At 43.5% G+C, this 22,608-nt stretch overlaps 1 protein-coding gene across 4 annotated transcripts in view; it reads right to left on the reverse strand.

The window, feature by feature from the left end:
* LOC144696481 (SLIT-ROBO Rho GTPase-activating protein 1) overlaps window positions 1-22,608 on the reverse strand; it is a 248,875-nt gene that overhangs the window by 128,690 nt on the left and 97,577 nt on the right. For all 4 annotated transcript variants that reach the window (XM_078567814.1, XM_078567812.1, XM_078567810.1 and 1 more), the window contains exon 3: window positions 210-372. In XM_078567814.1, the coding sequence (XP_078423940.1) occupies window positions 210-372 (163 nt within the window). The remainder of the gene's footprint in view (window positions 1-209; window positions 373-22,608) is intronic.

The following is a 22,608-nucleotide window of genomic DNA, read 5'->3' on the forward strand; positions in this document are numbered from 1 at the left end:
CCTTTAGGGAAGGAAATCTGCCATCCTTACCTGGTCTGGCCTACATGTGAGTCCAGGCCCACAGCAATGTGGTTGACTCCAAGGCTTTAAAAATGCCCTCTGAACAAGGGCAATTAAGGGTGGGCAATAAATGCTGGTCTAGCCAGCGACTCCCGCATCCCAGGAACAAATTTAAAAATAAAACTTTGGCTGATTCATCATAATGTTACCTTTTTGAAGAGTCTGGTCGAGTCCTCACTGATTTGCATGAAACGCATGATAACATTGTTCAGATAAATGTCACTCAAAGTTGCATGATCTTTGCTCTCTCTCCTGACCTGGTTCAACAGCAAATACCAGCAATTTACTGGGGACAGAAGATTCTGGTCCTTCCTGGTTGAGAAAAGCAATAGAGAAAAAAAAAATTTACTCAACAATATCTCCACATTTTATTTAATATTCACACTATGGTGCGTTTGTATATAGATAGTTTGTTTTATCATCCCGCACTGCAGTTCTGCACTGGACATTTGGCAATTAAGACATTTAACTTGCCTTGACAGAAATCCAAAAAGCAGTAAAAAAAAAAGTTCCCTGCAGTAACAAAATCATTGTATTAGGATTTTGTACATCATAAACTGCAGCAATTACGTTTCACATTTGGAAAAAGGCAAAATGTTTTTGACAGAGGGCCAAAGCCAAATTGTCTCATTTGGGAGCAGTTCAGATTTAACAACAATTATTGCATTTATGTAATGCCTTTAACATAGAAAAATGTCCCATGATGGCCTATTCGGGCAAAAATGCAAAGGAGATGTTCAGAGTAGTGGGCAACAGTTTGGTTAAAGAATTGGGATTTGAGTTGAGTCATAAAGGAGGAGAATGAGGTAGGGAGGCACAGGACTTTAAGGAGGGAATCCCAAGAGTGTAGGACCCAGATGGCAAAAGGCACAGCTGGCAAAGGTGGCGCAGGAGAGCGGCGCTCAAAAGGTAGGGTTGGCGCAATGGAAAGTTTCGTGTAATGAGATTACAGAAGGGTAGGAGGTTACAGAAATTAGGAAGTGGGAGTCCATGAAGAAACTTGATCACAAGGATAAGAATTTGAAATCATAGTGCTTTGGGGACCAGTAGCTAATGAAGCACATTTGAGAAGAAGCATTTGCAAACCTTTTAAGCTTAAGTTAATTTTCCATTTTTGGATTTCAGTCATTAACAAATACAAAGATGTGACCATATTCCGGGCTAAATGAGGATTTTTTTGCGTGAGCGATGCAATTTTCACTGTCACGGATGTTGTTCTACATAAAAAGTCAACACTTCAACATCTCACTGAAGATTTACATTTGAGGTTAAATGGGTTTACAAAGGAGTGTCCAAGTGGAAACACTTTCCAAATGCCCAAGGGGTTTCTCAAGGATGTTCGCCATAGTTCAGTGGTGGGATGTGCTGCATTGTCGGTGGTGGCACCTTTCAGGGGAGATATTAAGCAGGAGTCCTCCTATCTGCCCTCTCAGGTGGGCACAAAAGATCCCATGGCACTTTTTCCAAAGATGGGCATGGGGTTTCTCACTGAAAAACAGATTAGCTGGTCATTATCATACCGCTGTTTGTGGGGAACTTGCTGTGTGCAATTTGGCTGCCGCACTTCTTTCAACAGAGGGCTGAATTTAATGCAGCCTGTTGCGGTGGGAACCACGGCAACCGGCCTACTTAATCACAGGAGAGGCCCTGTGCCAATCTTCCAACAGGTGGCAAAGCCTTCCCCGATGAAGCCGGAGGTGGGAAGGGGCCCATTCAGCAAATTCATGGCGGGATGTCACTTAAACTCATCAATGAGCCAATCGACACAAATTATCCCTGAGCCCACCACAATTTAGTGTGGTGGCTCTGGGATTAAACGGGGGCCTCACGGCTTTCCTGTGTCCTCGGAAGGGCATCCAGTGGGTCTCTAGTAGTCAAGCACTCAGTGCCTGATTGACGGGAGTGCCATTAGGAAGGGGTAGGGGTTGGGGGCCGCTGAAAGCCACCTCCTTACCCTCGCCTCTTGTCGCCCCTGGCACCCCCTCTCCCGCAATCCCCAGCCCACCCTAAATCGCTTGGGGCCTGGGGTCCCACGACGAGCCTGGGCCTCTGGTGTGTACAGCGCCACCCGCTACCACCGCTTCCGCTGGCAGTGGCATCAATGAGAATTTGTTGGCCTCTGATTGGCCGGGAGCTCTTGGTGGGCAGGGCTTCTACTGCCAGGGACCTCAATCGCGGTGGAGGCCCGACAGTGGCCACTTAAGTGCCTGAAGAGCAGTTGATTCTGTCGGGCCTCCCATACAGACTGATGGAGACTCCCTGCCGATTCACGACCGGTGGGCGAGACCCATGTCGGCCACACTAAATCCTGGCTAGTACCTATGCTTCATCGGCTATAAAGAGCATGGGGCTGGGGAGAGGGTGCAGGATGGGCAGTCCTGTGCATGTGAAAGGCACAATATAAATTCAAATTCTTATTTTTTATACAACTTGCATGTAGATTGTTGAATGAAACCAATTGTTTAAATGAATGTGCATAGGTGGCAGGAATAAATAATGGATGCCAGAAATACCCTCCCCTAAACTGAAGTCAAGTCAAGGAAAGGAATGTCTCCCACGCTCTTAACTGTAAAGAATCAACAATGTAGTCTTGTGCACTGACTACTCTGCTTTCCCGGAATCTCATTCCTTTATGTGCAATGTGATTGGGTGCCGATTTGCCATAAATTCGACATGTGCTCCAGAATTGTAACATTCTTTATGATTCATTTTACGATCAGCGTATTTTTATTATCGGTTGCACAGTTACTGCTTTTGTTTCCTGGGTGTCGAAAACACAAATCATTTTTTTTTTAATGCATTCGATGGCGTCAGCTGTGAACTGTAATAAATGGCACAAACATTCAATTTTATATTGGTTGTGTTCTCTGTTTCAGTTTTGACCCTTTAACTACAGTTCTCCAGGTTGCAGTACTCCCGGTGGTCATTCTTCATAAAATGTATCTGAACAAAGATTGTTGGCAAGCTGCTGAACCATGGACCCTGTCAAAGTTGGGCCCAGAGCTGTTCCCTGCATGTCTCCTGGTGTCCATTGCTCAGTTAGTAACTGGAGCAGGAAACCCTGGTCAATTTGTCCTCTTCACCCAGGGAGACTAAGGGAGGGATTTTACGCCAGCGGGATTTTACGGTTCCGCCAAAGTCGATGGATTTATGAATGGCTCGCCACATTTTACAGCCTCACCCCTGTGGTGATGGGGCTGTAACATTCTGCCCCAAGGCTTGTTGTAGTCCCTTCATCATTCCCTTAGCTAAAATCTGCTGAGCCAGTGTGAACCAGGTGGTCACGCGGTATCGGACATTGACCTATTTATCCACTGGGAGCGTATTTAACGGGAAGTTAGATAAACACGAGGGAGAAAGGAGCAAAAGGTTACACAGATAGAGCTAGATGAAAAAGGGAGTGGGAGAAAGAAAGCTCGTGTGGAGTAAAAACAATGGAATAGATCTGTTGGACTAAATGACAGCTTCCTGCGCTGTACACGCCCTGTCAATCTGTGATAAAAATATTGGGTTGAATAAAAATAGATAAAACCGAGATGTTAAATTAGGTTGGCAGCAGTTAAAGTTTACAAGTCAGCTGGTCCAGGTGGATTGCAGCCTAGCTCACTGAGGGAAGCAAGGTTGGAGATCGTAGAAATTTTGATCACAATCTATAAATCCTCTTTGGGTCTGGCAGTGGTGCCAGAGAACTGCAAGTATTATATACCTAATCAAAAGAGGGGAGGGGGATTAAACCTGGTAACTACAGGCCAGCCAGTGTAACGCCAGTTGTTGAGACCACTCTCGAGAACAAAACTGATTCCGCAAGGAGAAGCAAAGATTAATAAAGGGACAGTTAGCATAGAGCTCTTAAAAGCAAATCATAAAAGCAAAAAACTGCGGATGCTGGAAATCCAAAACAAAAATAACAATACCTGGAAAAACTCGGCAGGTCTGGCAGCATCTGCGGAGAGGAACACAGTTAACGCTTCGAGTCCGTATGACTCTTCACGTCTGACTAGCCTGATTGAGTTCTCCGGTGAAGCAACAGGAATGAGGGGGCTTCAGGAATGTGGAGAGATTGGAGAAACTGGGATTGTTGTCCTTGGTTAGGGGGAAGCCTGACAAAGGTATTCAAAATCTGCAGGGTCTTGATAGAGCGAGTTGGAAGAAAGTGTCTCCTCTGGCAAGTGGGACTGTAACCAGAGGCCAAAGATTTAAAATAAGAAGCAAGAGAACGAGGGGAAAAATGAGGAAGTTTTCACAGAGGACTGGAAAGATCTGGAAAGCATGGCCTGAAAGGGTGGTGGAAGCAAATTCCATAGGAATTTTCAAAAGGCAATTGGATATGAATTTGAAGAGGACTAACACGCTGGGTTATGAAGTAAAAGTTGTCATGTGGCTAAATTTGAAAGTTCTTTTCAAGAGTCAGCATAAGCACAATGGGCTGAATGGCCCCATTCAGTGCTGTGATTCTTAAGTAAATCTCATGGTCAAAACTTACTTCACTCAATTTTCCCTTCATTCTTTAACAAAGTTGCTCACTTCTGGGTTGACCGATCTTTATTTCTGGACAACTTATACCACCAAGGCCTAGCCCTTCACTATTTCTAACCTCCTCCAGTCCTAAGCCCTCGAGGTAGCAGTGCTCCTCCAATTCTAGCCAATTGCGCATCCCTGATTTTAATCATTCCACCATTGGTTGCCTTTAGCTACTGAGGCCCTAAACTCTGGAATTCCTTCCCTAAACCTCTCCCCACCTCTCTTTCTTCTTTTAAGATGATCCTTCAAGTTGACCTCTTTGACAAAGTTTCGGATCATTGGAACATAGGAATAGGAGGAGACCCCTCAAGTATGTTCCGCAATTCAGTGAGATCATGGCTGCTCTTGTGGCCTGACTCCATTTGCCCACCTTTGCCCAATACCATTGACAATGATTTGCAGAAATCTATCAATCTCCATTTTAAAATTAACAATTGACCTAGCGTTATTACCGGTTGTGGAAGAGAATTCCAAATTTCTACCACCCTGTGTGTGAAGAATTTCACTCCTGAAAGGTCTGGCTCTTAATTTTGGGATTTATGACTCTTTGTTCTAGACCCCCAAACCAGGAGAAATAGATTACCTCTATCTACTCTGTTTCCCCTTAATATCTTGAAAACTTCAACCTAATCACCCCTTAACCATCTAAATTCCAAAGCATATGATGCTAGTTTGTGCAATCTCTCCTTGTAATTTAAACCTCGGAGTCCAGGTATCATTTTAAGTCAACACTGCGCTCCCTCCAAGGTCAATATATCCTTTCTAAGGCATGGTGCCCCAGAACTACTCACATAGGTGTAGTCTAACCAGGGCTTTATATACCTGAAGTGTAACTTCTGCTTGCTTCTCATTCCAGTAGCCTTGTTGATTAATTTCTGTACCATTTTTTTTCTTTTGTAGCATTCATTAGCCATCTCTAATTACCCTTGAATTGAGTGGCCATTGCCAACACCATTGGGTCGGGAGTCACATGTAGGCCAGACCAGGTAAGGATAAACCTAAAGGACATTAGTGAACCTGATGGGTTTTTACAACATTTGATGATAGTTGCCATGGTCACTATTACTGTGACTAGTGTTCATTTCCAGATTTATTGAAATCAAATTCTACCGGTTGCCATGGTGGGATTTAAACTCATATCTCCAGAGCATATGCCTGGGCCTCTGGATTACTTGTCCAGTGACATCACCACAACGCCACCATGTCCCCATCACTACACCTCTCCTGACATTTTAATGGTCTGCATACCTATACCCTCCACTCTCCTTGGTCTCCATCTGGTTCTAGCTTTTCACCATTTAGAAAATACCCTGTTCCATCTTTATTAGCTCCAAAGTGGATGACCTCACATTTTCCTACATTCAAATCCATTTGCCACAGCTTTGCCATTCAATCTATCAACATCTCTTTGTAATATTATGCTTTCACCCACACTGCTTACAATACTGCCTTTGCTGTCGCAAAATTTGGATACATGGCTATCGCTTCATCAAAGTTATTACTAAATATGGAGAATAGTTGAGGCCGCAACACAGATTCTTGTGGGGCACCACTAGTCACACCCTATCCGTCTCCTTTAACTCAGCCAATTTCCTAACCAGTGCAATAATTTACCTTCAACTCCATAAGCTTGAACTTTAGCGAACAGTCCCTTACAAAGGACTTATATGGGCTTCCAGAAGCCATTTGATTAAGTAATATCCACTCCTGTCCTCCACTTAAATTCACCTTTTCAAAAAATTCACAGATTCTTCAGGTGTGATCTATCCTTTACTAATCTATGCTGGCTCTTTCTATCAGCTGAACATTTCCAGGGCGTTCAGTCATCCCATCCTCAATTGTAAACCTGAGCAATTTCCCAACAACGCATGTTAGTCTAATGGGTTTATAATTCTTTGGTTTTCCTCTGTCACCTTTCTTAAATAGCAGAGTCCCACGTTCAATTTTCTAATCTAAAGGAATGGCTCTCGATTAGGAGGATTATAGTTTGGGCATCTGTAATGTTCTCACCCACTTCCTTTAAATTCTTGGGACCAAAAAAAAACTATCTGGTCCTGGGGGATTGATCGTTCTTTAGTGCCATTAGGTTTTTTCCATTTCTGTTATTTTGCTTATGCTAAATTTTCTTCGAGTCCCTCTCCCTGATTCAATATTCACTTCCTTTGGGTTTCTGACATGCTGAAGCAAAGTAATTACTCAGCATGTTCACCATTTCCTTATTTGTACTGACATTACCATTATCAGTTTTCAAGGGGCCTCATTGCTTTTGACGTTGCTTCCTTTTCCTTACAGAATTATAAACATTTGGTGCGTTGATGCTGATATCCGATATCCCTTGCAGCTTTCTTTTCATGCTCCCTTTTTATAGCTCTCACTGTTTATCGTCCTTTGCTGCTCTTGGTATCTTTCCTATTCATCAGGATCTGTGGTTATTCTTTGCATTTTTGGTTGCCTCTTCTGATATCTCCTTATATAGCTCACCGTCAAATGTCAGAACATACTAAATAGGAGTGGGACTGAACTATACTGCCCCTTGAGCCCATTCTGCCATTCACCACAATCATCGCCAGCTCAACTGTACTCTCCCACCCACTCCTTATATCGCTTGCTTCACTGAGAGATCAAAAATCTCTCTATCTCAGCCTTAAATATATTGAATGATGGGGCATCCATAGCCCAGTGGGGTAGAGAATTCTAAACTTTGAGTGAAGAAATTTCTCCTCATTTTGGCCCTAAACGAGGTTCTCTCTCCATGTTCTAAGTTCCCCAGCCGGTTGGAACAACAACTCAGTGGGCAGAATTTTATGTCCCGCAGGCAGGGGCGCACCCGACCCGGGCGGACGTAAAATCGCACGCGATATTTCGGTTGGCGGCTGTGCGCGAGAGTCGGCAGCGCGCCTGTCAACAATTAAGAAGCCTATTAAGGCCATTAATTTATTAATTCAGAGATTTTTCGCCGCCCGTCCAACATTACAGTTGGCGGGTGGAAGAATTGGCCCTGCATTTGTCAGGAAACCTCATCCACGGGTAGGATGAGGTTTCCGACATTAATCAAAAAAAAAAATGTTTTGACATAATTTTTTTTACTGTGTGCATGTTCATGTGAGTGAGCTCTATTTTTTTTTCATAATTTCCAAATCTTTATTTTTGATTTAAAAATTCTTCAACTCCCTGCCTTCAGGGAGCTTTCATTGCGCGCTCCCCCCATGCCTGCGCAGACTTCAGCAGCGCTTGCCCTCCTCCCGCCCCCCCGCAACCCGGCAACACTGAGCCTTTCAGTGCACGTTTCACGCTGGCTGACAATTGGCCAGCCAGTGTGAAATCGCATTCGGGGGTCGTTGGTGGGTGGTGGACCGTCTCCAAGCTGTTCCTGGGCCCGCAGTGTCTACCCTGTCAAGCCCCTTCAGATTCTTGTGTATTTCAATGAGATCATTTCACACTCTTCTAAACGCCAGAGAATATAGGCCTAATTTACTCAAAACTCTCATCATAGGACAACCCTCTCATCCCAGGAGCCAATCTAGTGAACCTTCATTGTCCCGTCTCTAATGAAAATATATCCTTCCTTAGGTATGGGGATAAAACCTAGGTACAGTTTTTCAGGTGTGGCCTCACCACAGCCTTATACAATTGTAGCAAGGCTTCCTTATTCTTGTACTCCAGTAACCTTGGAATAAAGGTTAACTTGCCATTTTTAAAAATTATTTTATGGGATGTGGATGTCGCTGGCAAGGCCAGCATTTGTTGCCCATCCCTAATTGCCTTTGAACTGAGTGACTTGCTAGGCCATTTCAGAGGGTAGTTAAGAGTCAACCACAGCAAAGCAGATTTCCTTCCCAAAAGGGCATCAGTGAACCAGATGGGTTTTTACAACAATCAATGATAGTTTCATGGTCACTATTACCGAAACTAGCTTTCATTATTATTAATTAATTGAATTTAAATTCCACCAGTAGTGGTGGGATTTGAACCCATGTACCCAGGGCACAAGCCTGGGCCCCTGAATTAACTAGTGCAGCAAAATTGCTACTAGACCACTGTCTCGCCTGATTGGCCTTCCTAATTCCTGTACCTGCGTGCTAACTTTTATGATCCTTGTACAAGTCTGAACGTTAATATTTCGAGGTTTTGGGCTTTTTAAAAATATTTTGCTTTTTTATTCTTACTACTAAAGTGATCGGTTGCTGACACTCCATAGGACATTTTACTATGTTAGAAGCGATGTTAAAAATAAAAAGTTGTTGTTGTTGTTTCCAGCTCCAAATTCAGGCCTGCATTTCCCAGCCTCCTACTGAAAACATCAGCCCCCTGCTGACCTCTGTTTACTCTCAGGCTTCATCCTCAGGTGATTTGCCAACAGGCTCGTCAGCACCAGCGGCTCTACACTGGAGAGGCCAAAGACAGATCGGGTGACCGCTTTGCGGAACACCTCCATTCAATCCGCAAGCACAGTCCTGAGCTTCCGGTTGTTTGCCATTTTAATCCTCCACCTTGTTCCCATGCTCGCATTTCTGTCCTTGCACCTGCTGCAGTCTTCCTGTGAAGCTCAAGGCAAGTTTGAGGAAACAGCACTTCATGTACCATTTAGGCACTTGACAGTTTTCTGGACTCAACGTTGAGTTCAAGAATTTCAGACCATGAACTCTGTCCTCCATTTTGATTGCTTTTTATACACACCACGTACTGGCTTGAATCTTGCTTTTCATGTTCTTGCTTTCGGACAGAACTGCTCATTATTCTGCCATTCACACTCACTCTAGACAAATGTTTTGCTTCTTTACTACCACGCCCTTTGCCTCTTGTTCCATGACATCTTTGTCATTTAATCTCTCCCGCCCTCTATCCTATCCCAGTCCTTCCCTTTAGTTCCTCCTCCCCCTCCCCCCCTTTCAACATGCACATAAAACCAATCTTATTGCTACCTTCCTTCAGTTCAGAAGAGGAGTCATACTGGACTTGAAACATTAACTGTTTCTCTCTCCACAGACCTGCTGAGTTTTTCCAGCATTTGCTGTTTTTATTTCAGATTTCCAGCTTCTGCAGTATTTTGCGTTTATATTCTGGCTGTATACTCCTCTTCGCTTGAAGCGGGGTGTCCGAAGAAACCCCCTTCTGCTATTCTGAATGGAGACCCTCCGTGGTGTAAGAAACACAGATGAATCAAAAGACTCCTCTTTGCTTGATGCTGGTGAGCCACATTTCACATTCTGGCCTGTCTAGTTTTAATATGCATCTGCTATCCAATTAACACTAAACTCGTCAGGCAATTAAGTGTTTTTTTCCTGTTTATTTATAGGTTTCACTTGCACAGGTTCTCACCTGCTTAATACAAACATATCCCTTATGGGACAACAAGGCTAACCAGACTACTGTACTGAAAAACTCAAGCCTGTCCACACCCCACACACACACTGCGAGGGGGACATTGGTCATTATGAGTTCACTTAGCCTGCAAGCCAAGAACTGCTTCTTGTTCAATCTTGATATCCTAGGACAATACAGTGCTGTAAATTTGAGCTGCAACGTTTTATCCTATTTGACAAAAATGAAAGATCATGGTCCCTGTAATGAGAAAATACAAAAGGATTCTTGAACTTTGCCTCTAGGTTCACTTTACTGGATACGAGTGCAAAAAAATACAACCGAGCTAGGTAGACCCAACAGATGTGCCACTGATTTTCTTTATCATTTGCTCTTGGTATGTGAGAACTGCTGGCAAAGCCAGCGTTTATTACCCACCCCCAGTTGCCCTTGAGGAGTGGCAAGCTGCCTTCTTGAACCGCTGCAGTCTGTGTGGTGTAGGTACATCCACAGTGCTGAAGTGCAATTTAGTTCCAAGTCAGGATGGTGTGTGGCTTGGAGGGGAGCCTGCAAGTGGTAGTGTCTCCATGCACCTGCTGCCCCCATTCTTGTAGGTGGTGGAGGGCACAGGTTCGGAAGGTACTGTTGAAGGAGCCTTGGCAAGTTGCTGCAGTGCATCTTGTAGATGGCGCTGGTGGGGGAGGAGTGATACCCAACCAACTCATTTGAAAATGATTTGACTAGCACCCTTGGATAAGTCTGGATGAACATTGGTGTCACTTGATTGTGAAAAGTGAAGTGTTGGAGGACACAGTATGAGCCCAGGAGAACCCAGATGCCACCTGGCAATCTACTGATATATTGTAAAAGTGCACTGAATCGGTCATTTTGGTGCATTTCTTTTAACAGCCTTTATTGCTGCTTTAATCTGGAGCTCGAGTACATTGCGTAATGCCTGAAGGACCCAAGGACCTCTTTCCAAGCTTCAAGTCTGGGTGGAAAACGATTTGAGATCAGCTGCTGGGGACCCATTGGCCTTCAATCCCATCTCTAACCTGTGGCTGAAGACTTGTTTCCTCATCGACGGACTAGAATTTCAAGCTTTTCCAGGTACATTTAGAGGGGGCCCTCTGACTGGGTGGGTCGTTCCTAACGGATAGGATTGTTTGCACCAGGCCAATTCCAGAAGTCATGCCGTCTCATACATGACAAGTTACGTTGTTTTATCAGCTGCTGGATGTCCATTTAAGGTACATTAGATAAAAATGTTTATGATTTCAGACATTGAGGTTGGTCCCTCAGACAAAACCTTGTAACTAAAAAAAAAGTCAAACATTTTGCAAAAGAGACCAATGATTTTTTTTTGACATTATATTCTTTCATGGGATGTGGGCGTGACTGGCAAGGCCTGCATTTTTTGCCCATCCTTAATTGCCCCTTGAGAGCACTTAAGAGTCAGCCACATTGCTGTGGTTGTCTGGACTCACAGGTAGGGCAGACCAGATAAGAACTGCAGATTTCCTTCCCTAAAGGACATCAGTGAACCAGATGGGTTTTTGCGTCAGTGAATGGTAGTTTCATTGTCAGTGTTGGTAATTCCAGATTTATTAATTGAATTTAAATTCCAACAGCTACCATGGTGAGATTTGAACCCATGTCCCCAGAGCATTAGCCTGGACCTCTGGATTACTAACCCAGTAACAGTACAAATACATCACCGTCTCACCATCATCTTATTAACTTTTCTAAACTTTACCTGGTGTTTAAAGTCAATATAGAACAATGTAGGCAACTTATATAGAATATAGAGGAAAAACTCAAGCACCATTTAGAATCTGTCTGATAATTCATTTTTTCTATAAAAATTAAATTTCCATTTTTCTTTTTTAATCACTTAATTTGAATGATTAGATAATTTGACTATTTTCTTTTTAAAAAAAGCATGTTCCGAATTACTGAATTATTAGGAGTAACATAGATACAATTGAGTGAGGAAATTACCCAGCCAGCTTGGTAAAAAGACAATGTCCTGTCCTTATTTGTCAGTAAACATTGAATAAACGAGGAAGAATTGCTTTCTGTTTCGTTGGGTTTAATCCTTTGACAAGTTTCTCACTGCCATATGTGGATGGTCAGTCAGAAAGTGCAATTGGATGGTGCCAGTATTTCGTTGGCTGGAGTTTCAATTTAACTGAGCAACTGGCCCATTTGGGGTGGGAGTCAAACTGCTCAATGGCTCAAGTGCGCAAAGCCCTCGGCCAAAGAGGATTTCAAACCCACATTCTCATTTCAGTTCTTCACTGATCCTCACGGGTTAAGTATCCTGGTTCTAAGCACAGAATGAAGCAGCACAGAAGGCCGCAATTCAGCCCCTTGTGCCTGTGCTGGCTCTTTGAGAGAGCGATCCAATTAGTCCCCACTCAACCCTTGCCCTTTCTTTTTAGCCATCCAAAATGTTTGAGGAGGGAAACCTTAGGAGTTGGAAAAAAAAAAGGGAATGGACGATTTCTCTATCTGCTTGCATTAGTGAACTTTAAATGTTAACAGTGAGAAAAAGGTCAGGTTGGAATTTAATGGGTCAATGCCACTTCTTTTATATTTATGCACTAATTCACGCTAATTAAAGTAACTGTACAGCAAAGCTTTGATCCGTCCCTTGACCTTTTACAGTGGCCGAGGCCAATTTAACCGCCTTGAGTCAGTTGTGGAAAGCAGCGGCAGAACAGAACTGGAGACGTCAAAGAAGGCAGTGGGTGAAAGGTTAATTACTAATGTCTTTAGCAAATTATATTTTCCACTATTCATTACCAATGTGAATATACAGTCGAGAGATTTTCAAAACTGAGCCAAGTACTGCCCAAGATTAAATAACGTCAGACCTTCATATAGATCATCTCTTGGACCAAGTAATCTCTCGTGCTTTCATGTGGTAACGGCAAAGTGCCTTGGAATGCTTTTTTCCGTGTTACATATGTATTGACTTTATAGCCATTCAGCCCAACTGGTCTATGCTGGCATTTATGCTCCAGATGAGCCTCCTCCCAGCCTACTTCATCTATGTGAGCAACATGGATGCGTTTAAGGGGAACTAGACAACTAAGTGGGGGAGGAGGGGGAGGGGGGGCAGAGGAATAGAAGGACATGCCAAAAGGATTAGATGAAGAGCAGGTGGGTTCAATGCCCTATTCCTGTGGGAACGATAAACAGGGCAGTTGCAAGGACTTTAGGTGAGGATGAGGGTGGGAAGAGCTCAAGTGAAAAAGTTAGCATAGATAAATCTTTGGAAAACGCAAAAGGGAAGAGAGTACAGCAACAGTCAGAAATTGGGCTTTAGGCACTGCGGCCAAAGGGAAAACTAAAAGATATAAAGAAATTAAACCAAGAGAAGGAAATAAGAAATGTGTGAGTAAAAGATTAGAGCAGGAGGACAGGTTAGGGTGCGTGGCCCAACTACAGTTCCTTATACAAATGCACGGAGAGTAAGGAACCAACTGAAAGAATTTCAGGCACGAATTCAATTTGGAGGGTACGATATGGTAGCAATTACTGAGGCATGGCTGCAAGATGGTCAGGACTGGTCAAGATGGTCAGGACTTTTTGGTTGGTATCCCTCCCTCTGAAAGAGATATTGGGCTCGCGGCCTCAGAGCTTTGGGTGAAGTCCGACGAAATCATCTGCTGCATAAGCTGATTCCGGAAAGGTAAAGTCTGCCACAAGTGCCGCGTGGGAGGCTGCCCCTCACCGCTGGTGTGGGGCGATTTCTGTTGACACTTTGTTTTCAGGGCTGGTCTCCGCTTTGGAACTTCTGAAACCAGCTGTTGTTGTGGTGGCGAATTCCTGCCCATTGCCAATGTCCCCATTTGCATCAATTGCCAACTAGAGTTTCTCGCGGGTCACGGTTAAATGTTGAACGCTTTCATGATGCTTGAATCAGAGCTTTGGGCGCCCTGCTGGTTCTCTTGGCACAGGCTACCTCCCTGGCATATAGCATATCCCCAGGGATGCAGCCACCTTCCAACCAGTGTGCACGCCATAGCCTTCTTTGCTTGATTATATGCTTGGCATTTTTTGCCCTAGAAAGGACTGCTTCATTGGTGGATTTGCCTTTCCATGTGATTGCAAAGATGCATCATAGATATGGGAGATGTGAGTTTTTTTTTCTTGGTAGGTGTAAGTTGTAAGTAGGTTCCACTGCCACACAGCCATGTGCTGAGGATTCGGGCCTTGAGGATAAGCATTTTGGTCCTGCAGGTCATTCCGTGCCCATTTGGTTAGCTATGCCTGTTTTGTGGGTCAGCCAAAGTTGGTGGCTGCCTTTCCAACGTGTGTGCTGAGCCCTGTGTCAAGGGGCAGGTTGTCTGTCACTACAGATCCAAGGTAGCAGAATTAACTGTCTGCTTCCCATGGTCAGGACTGGAAACTAAATCTATCAGCAGTAAAGTGTCTAGAGGAGGGATAGGAAAATTTGGTAAAGGTGGAGGAGTGACCTTAATAATGAAGAGTGAAATCGCTCTGATGGTAAGAGAGAGGATCTAATGAGAGGTAAGCAGATAGTGGAAACATAATGAATTAAGAAACAAAAAAGGGACTTAAGACAGTAGGAGGAGTTGTGCGTAGGCGAGCAGGTAGGTGGGGGGAGGGAAGCAGCAAGCTGGAGGCAGGAAGCAGCAAGAGTTATTAAGAGCTAGTAAGTATTATAAGTTAGTAGTTTGCAAGAGGATTTTTGGGTCAATTAGATTCTAGGCAGGGATAGGTTTTTAGTGTAAAAATTAGAGGTCAGGAATGTGACCCACCCTTATTACATTTTCTTTAGGGGGAAGTGATTTTCCTTTAGTTTAGTTTAGCGCACCGTTTTAAATGAGGTATAGCTGTACAGTGGCTAGACAAACGTGCAGCAAAGGCAAAGTGGTTTTAATGGAGGGGGGGTAGCAGAGGGTTAACTTTCATATGGACGTGAATAAGCAGAGAAGCACATGTCAGAAAAGGTGGTGGATTTCTTGTGTGAATCGAAGGTAGTTTTCTGCAGCAATATGTTCTGGGACCAACAAGGAGGGCATTTTATACAAGATTTAGTAATGATTAAAGTGGTAGATTTAGTTAACTAACAAGCTAACCGTGCATGAACACTTATCAATGTAGTGTTTCAGAGAGAAATGCAAAACAGCTACTAAGATTCTAGATATGGGTAAGGCTGACTTCACTGCGATGACACAGAGACTGTCCACAGTAAACAGGGCAAATCTATCGATTGGTAAAATAACAGGAGATCAGTGGTTGGTGTTAAAAGAAGAATTGGGATGCAGAGCCCCTTAGGAGCAAGAGCTCCACTTGCCAATAAAGACCATAGAACCATAGAAAAGTTATGGTGCAGAAAGAGGCCATTCAGCCCATCGTGTCTGCGCCAGCCAAAAAGGAAAAAATAAATAAACTAGCCACTCATTTTAATTCCACTTTCCAGCCCCTGGTCCATAGTCTTACAGCTTACAGCACTTCGGGTGCAGATCCAGGTACCTTTTAAATGTGTTGTGTTTCAGCGTCAACCACCAACTTAGGCAGTGAATTCCAGACACCCACAACCTTCAGCCATGGACAACTAACAAGATAAGAGGCAACATAAAACAAAGAGTGTACAAAGATGCAAAAAAAATGGCACAGATCCTGGAGAATGGGAAAGATGAGATCGGCAAAGGTGACAAAACAAATAATAACTACAAAAAGGAAATGTGAAAAGTAACTCGCAACATATATGTTTGTATGTAAAATCAAAAATATTTAAAATTATATTAGAAAAAGAGGGCGATGAGGAGCAATTGGCTGCTTTGAAAACTGATAACAGTGATATTGCCAATGAACGTAAGGAAATGGTGAACATGCTGAATAATGACTGTGCATCCGTAGTTACAGTGGAGGGAAAGGTCAGCAATCCCAAGCAAATTAATAGCGAATCAGGGTCAGGGAGCAAAATAAAAGTGAAGAAGAAAATAATGGTACCAAAGATTGACAAACCCCCCCCAGGACTGAGGTGCTTTCCAATCCCGGAGTCTTTACATAAGTAGGCAAGCTCTCTCGATTGGGGAACCACTCCTTTAGTATGGAAAATTGCACATGTCACTCTGCAATTGAAGAAAGGTGACAGAGGGAAACCAGGGAATTGTAAGCAGGGAAATTGTGAGAGTCTACAATTAAGGATAAGGTGAAAATTTCAACGGTTCAGAGAGAGCCAGCATAGATTTGTAAAGGACAGGTGATGCCTGACAAACCTGGCTGACGTTTTTGAAGAGATGAGTAAAGTAGTGGATAGGGGAATATCTCTGGAAGGTATTTAATTAGAGTTTCTCGTAAGAGACTGTTGTCTAAAGTTAAAGTTCCTGGAATCAATTGACCTCGTTAGGAAAATGGCTGAGGGCCAGGAGACAAAGAATGGGGATAATGGGCAGGTAGTCTAAATGACAGGATGTAACTCGTGATGTTCCACATGAATCTTTGTTGAAGCCTCAACTATTCATCGTATTTAATAATGACTTCGATGATGGAATGGAAAGTCACACATCCAAATGTGCCAATGACATACAAAAAACAGCATTGTGAGCAGTGTAGATGGGAGCATAAAATGACAAAGATAGATTGATAAAGTGAATGGGCAAAACTGTGGAAAGTGGATTTCAGTGTAGGCAAATGAGACACCATCTATTTTGGACTATAAAAAGGTAGATGAGGGTGCTTTCTAAAATGGTGAAAAGTTAGAAACAGTGGAGGTACAAAGAGAGTTGAGGGTCCAGGTGTAGGGATAATTAAAACCTAATGAACAGGTACAGAAAATAATCAAAAAGGCTAATGGAATATATCTAGAGGACTAGAATATAAAGGGGTATTATTACACTTTTCTTTAAATGCAATTGTGCTATTTGCCTCACATGGTTGTAGGTTCCACATTCTAACTATTCCCTGGGTCAAGAATTTTCTCCTGAATCCTTTCTTGGATTGACTATGAACTTGCCTTACGTTTAAGACTCCTATTTTTCAACTAAGGGAAGTCTAGTGGCACAGTGGTAACATCCTTACCTCTAGGCCAGAAGCTCTGGGTTCAAGTCTCGCTTCAGGACTTGATGGTCCTGGAAGGTGCGTACATAACATGGCCAAACAGGTTGATTATCAGCCTGTAAATCCTTCCAAAATGCCTGATAGCAGGCGATGAGAGTGGGAGAGTTTCCTGGTCAGCAATACTGCAGAAGGCAATGGCAAATCACTGTAGTACTTTGCCAAGCAGAATCAGGGACCAATCCAATGGAAGCTCGTGGTTGCAAACGCCCTTTTCAGGCATGGTACCTGGGAGTAGTAGTTTTGGACTATTTTTGTTAAATTTGCTGTATAAATGCAAGTTGTTGTGGATGGATTACAATCTGTATCATACAATCTCAAAAGTTTATCAATTTACTGATAGTCGCAAAGCTCCACTGTTTAATTTATTTCTTAAATACTGCAGTACACATTGGTCTTGTTGGTCCTGTCAGCTAGCTAGTGATGATTTAAGACTTTAGACAAGGCATAAAAAAATTAACGTTATCTTCTCTCAAATTATGTTTTAATTAGGGAGAAGAAAGTTAAGTCTTTTAACATGTCAGACATCATAAATCTCGACATAAAACAGGCTCGTTAGCTTAACCTGTAATTACAATCGTGGAGACAACATGAATACAAAACTGATAATGACTTTGACAAGACTGGAGATCAAAAGGAATCTCCCTGTCTCTGAATAAGTGGAATCAATTCCCAGTAAAAGTAGTTATGCCAATTAGCATATTTAAAATCATTCTTCATCAACGCCCCGTAAAGAGCTTGAAAATTTGGATATAGAGGCTTAAGTGATCAAAACTCATGGAAGCCGAAATACTAGTCAGGACTAGACTTTGATTTTTTAGTCGGATTACCTTCAGGGGATAAAACAATTTTCGGTCTTGGAAACCTTAACTAGTTATTCACCTCTCAGAGAACTGGATTTAAGGTGGTGGACATGAAAGATCCCAGCTGGGCACTATTCGAAGAGAAGTGGTAGAGTTCTCCCCTACTAGCTAATAGTTATCTCCCAACCAACATCATGGACACAAATTATCTGGTCATTAACACACTGCTGTTTGTGGGATAAACACAAATCTTTAATGGCTCGGTTTACACCAGCATCCTGTTGGTGGAAGCTTTGTCTGATCCTGCGTACAGATATCAGACAGGCAGTTGGAGAGAGTGGAAGAAGTTGTGGGGCTGACAGATCAGTACGGAGACAGAGTCAGCCGAGGGTCATTAACATACATGCGAAAGCTGAAAAGGTAAAGCACCTTTTCCCATACCACCCTTCCTCACTGTAATGATTACTGGATACATGCTGCATGAGTTTGACACATGTCGCGTCTACTCAGCACCTTGCCAGGAACAGACATGGCTGTGGAAACGTACTGTGGGTGAGTTTGAAAATAATTACAGTGTCAGTGGAAACCATTAACACGTAAGCAAAATTAGAAACATTCATCACTTGATGCCAGAGCCGATACTGCATGCGTCAGGTTCCCCATTTTCAAAACACTAATGAGAGGACACCAGTTTCGTGCTCCACCTGTACCAGGACTTAATTTCCTCAGTAAGAGGAAATAGCGATAGATGCAATGGACTCATTATTACATCCATCTACTTACCTGGTCTGAAGGCATTGCAGGCGTAGGTGGAACTGGCTGAGTAACAGCATGACAATGCAACTATTTAGGAATTTATTTTTGAAACTCAGTCTCTATTGAGTCTGTACAAACAAGCCAGGAAAGAGCCAAAAGGCTCGAGGCAAAATTAAAGCTTCAAAATCCACTAAAAGCATAAAGAGCCCATCTCAGCTGAAGTTGAGGTCAGCAGCGAGTTCAACTGCATTAAGGAACTCTAAAAATGATCATTCCCAGATAAGTGAAAAAAAACTAGGATTCTTCTTCAGTTCAGACTTCACCATGGTAACGTAAATGGTACCTGACCAAGAGTGAACATTCAGAAACATGGGGGAAGGGGAACTTCAAGGAAGGAGGAGGGAAAAAAATTGCCCATTTAACATCGACATCACCTACACCATCCTGCCCCCTGAACCTGATTTCAGCTGGCACAGTCAACTCAACCTTGCAGCAGAGATCAGTGAGAATCATCAAATGGTTACAACGCAGAAGGTGGCCATTCAGCCCATCTCTGCAAGAGCAACTTAGCTGGTCCCACTACTCCGCCCTTCCCCCTTACCCTCCAATTTTACTCGATTGAAATAATTATCCATTTCCTTTTGAAAGCCATGATTGAATCTGCCCCCACTACAGTGTCAGGCAGGGCATTCCAGATCCCAACCACCAACTGCGTGGAAGGGTTTCTCCTCATGTTGCCATTCACCTCAACTTGGTGACCTCTGGTTCTCAACTCATTTACCAATGGGAACCCTTTCTCCCTATCTACTCTGTCCGGACCCTTCATGATTTTGAGGACCTTTATCAAATCTCCTCTCAAGCTTCTCTATAAGAATCCCAGCTTCTCCAATCTATCCATATGCTCTATCCATAGAACTGAAGTACCTTACCCCAGAGCCATTCTTGCCAATTTTTCCTGCACTCTCTTTCTGATGCCTTCACATCCTCCCTAAAGCATCGTGCCCAGAATTGGACACAATATTCCAGTTGAGGCTGAACTAGTGTTTTATAAAAGTTCACCAAAATTCCTTGCTTTTGTACTCTATGCCCCTATTTATAAACGTCAGGGTCTCATATGCCTTATTAACTGCTTTCTCAACCTGCCCTGCCACCCTCAATGATTTGTGCACATATACCCCCAGGTCCCTCTGTCCCCGCACCCACTAAATTGCATCATGTCACGCATGAAATTACATCTGCCACATGTTCACCAGCCTATCTATACCCTCTTGAAGGAAGGCCTCACATAGATTAGGACAAAGAGAACTGATCCCAGCCAAAACCTCCTGCACCTGTACAGGTGGCATCAATGCAGTTAACTGGCTAGAAAGTGAACCTTTAGAGGACTACACGGTCCCTGTTTGGTAAAGTACAAGAACTGGCAGGATATGGAGGAAATTTTCCAAAAAATAAATGTAACTAGATCACTGGAATGTTAGCAGGGCCAGTTCACCGAACAGAATTAACAACGATCGTTCCAACTCCTGGGAAACAAAACCACCACACAAGTAACAAAGCAACAGATATTGCGCAGCAGTTTGGACTGATCAATGTGTTGCAATGAAACACTCAAGAGAGCGCAAGATCCAACAGGTAACGATCAGTCAAACAGTATGCTGAAGGGAAACATCAGCATGAACATTCTTGTAGAAATTCACAGACGCCACATCTGGAGTTGGTCCCAGGGGCTTAGGATCTCCAACCACACCACTTAGTGAAGTGGATCAAAATTCCAAGATTAAGGAAGGCACCTCAATGAAGGGAATCCAACTAACTAAACATTGAGCATTTATGATGGGCTGCCCTGAGCATTCAACCTACAGACTACCTGCTAGCTCCAACTTGTCCCGGTCCCAAGGGTCTGAGAACAATGGTCCAGGAGCATGGGAGGAAAAGGTTAAGTCCAGCCTACCAACCGCAGCTTATAAACTTGCTTAAAAGCATGTCACGTTCAAGGATAGGATAGCACGGTGGTTATGTGAGTGGGCAAGTAACCCAGAGGCCTGATCCCACTAATGTCCGCTGGTCCAAATCCCACTAATGCCCACTAGGGAATTTAAATTCAAATAATTAAATATCTAAAATGGTGACCATGAAACTGTTGGATTATCTTAAAACCCATATGGTTCACTGGTGTTCTTTAGGGCTGGAAATCTGCCATCTTTACCTGGTCTGGCCTATATGTGAGCCCAGAGCCACAGCAATGTGGTTGACTCTCAACCATCCTCTGAAATGGCCTAGCAAGCCACTCAGTAGTATTCAAGGCCACGGCTCACCCCATCACCTTCTCAAGGGCAATTAGGGATGGGGAATAAACTCTGCCCTTGCCAGCAAGGCCCATATTCCAAAAATGAATTTTAAAAAATGCCTTTTCCTCAGATCGTAAATTACTGAACATACTGCAGCCACTACCAAGATAACAGTTTAACACCTTTCTTTTCAACTGGGTTGAACCTCTTCAAAGAGTCAGCACAGACACAATGAGCCTCCTTCAGTGCCGCGCGTTTCAATTAAATGCGGTGCTAAGTGTCACTAAATCCTGACGTGTGCAATGGAGGAGGGGGACGCTGCAGTGCCAGAAAGTCGTGGTCAGCTTTCTCAAGGCCGGTGAAAAGACTGTCCTATTTCTCACTGGCTGTTTCCAGGTAGCAGCAGGGTTCAGGGAAAGCTGGCTACGTTTTGTTTAGCAGGCTTTCCACCAGCTTCTGAGGACTTGCGCATTGGGAACGACATTTCTGAACAGCACTTTCACTCCGCTGGATGAGTGTTTCCCCTTACTTGCCCAGTGTGACTGATTAGAAGAGTTGCTCAACACGTTTGCTTGTATAAAGTAATACATTTCCCTCAAAATAGAATGGAGAGCCCATAAATCATTTAGAAAGCTCTTAGCCAGAGTAGCTTTTCTACAGCAAAAAGCCCTCCAAACTTCAGCAAAACTTTTGAGTTGAAGAAAGAAAAACATGCATCTCAACAACTTCGACCTAGTGAAGCATCCTAAGGCTCATTTTGGTAGCACTCTTGCCTCCGAGTTAGAGGGTTGTAGGTTCAAGTCACAGCCCAGAGACTTGAGCACAGGCCAATTCTCCCAGTGCAGCTCTGAAAAAGCACCCGACTAGCAGAGGTGACGTCTCTCCTCAGGGATGAGACATTAAACCAAGGCCCTGTCGGGCAACTCGGGTGGATGTAAAAGATCTCCTGGCACTATTTTGTGAAAAGAACAGTGGCGTTCTCGCCGGTATGCCGGCATGTAAATGTCCCTCAGCCTACATGGTGCTGTTTGTGGGAGCTCGCTGTGTGCAAAATGGTGCCGTCTTCCCTATGGTACAACAGTGACTACACTTAGGACGGAATTTCACGGCCCCATTGTAGCGGAGACGGGGGCGTAAGATGTGGCAAGCCGTTCTAAACTCCATGGACTGCGGTGGGACCGTAAAATCCCCCTGGCGTAAAATTCTACCCTCAAAAACACTTCATTGGTTGGACGGTGCTTTGGAAAATCTTGAGGCTGTGAAATAAGTTTTATAAATGTAATTTATTTTCCTCTTCCTTTTGCCATTCTCCCATTTCACTGTCATCTGCAAACTTGGCACATGGTCCTCCAATCCCCAAGGCATTTTTAAAAATGACAAAACGGTAGCGTTGGCCGCACTGACCCTGTGCCATGCCACACCCAACCGATTCCAGTTCAACCCGTTTCTGAGCCTTACCTCCGGTAGGTTCGATAGCTTATTGTATATGTAGGACAGCCTAAAATATCTGTCTAAAATTCAGCACAACAACCAAAACTGTTTCACCCTTAATGCTCAAGATTGGCTGCTTCATCAAAATAAGAATTTAATAGGATTTGTCAGCTCTAAGCTCCCCTCTACAGCAGCGATGGCTACTGCCCAAGAAAGCTACTCTGTTATGCTAAAATGCTTTGGAGTCAGTTAATTCGACAATCCCCAAGTCAAATCTGCTGAGCATAGATGCCGATCAGCTTCAACGGTAAAACAACTTACAAAACATAATGTTTGCTTCTGCTTCTGAA

This window comes from Cetorhinus maximus, chromosome 22, assembly GCF_964194155.1.
Source record: "Cetorhinus maximus chromosome 22, sCetMax3.hap1.1, whole genome shotgun sequence".
In the NCBI taxonomy this organism is placed as follows: Eukaryota; Metazoa; Chordata; class Chondrichthyes; order Lamniformes; family Cetorhinidae; genus Cetorhinus; species Cetorhinus maximus.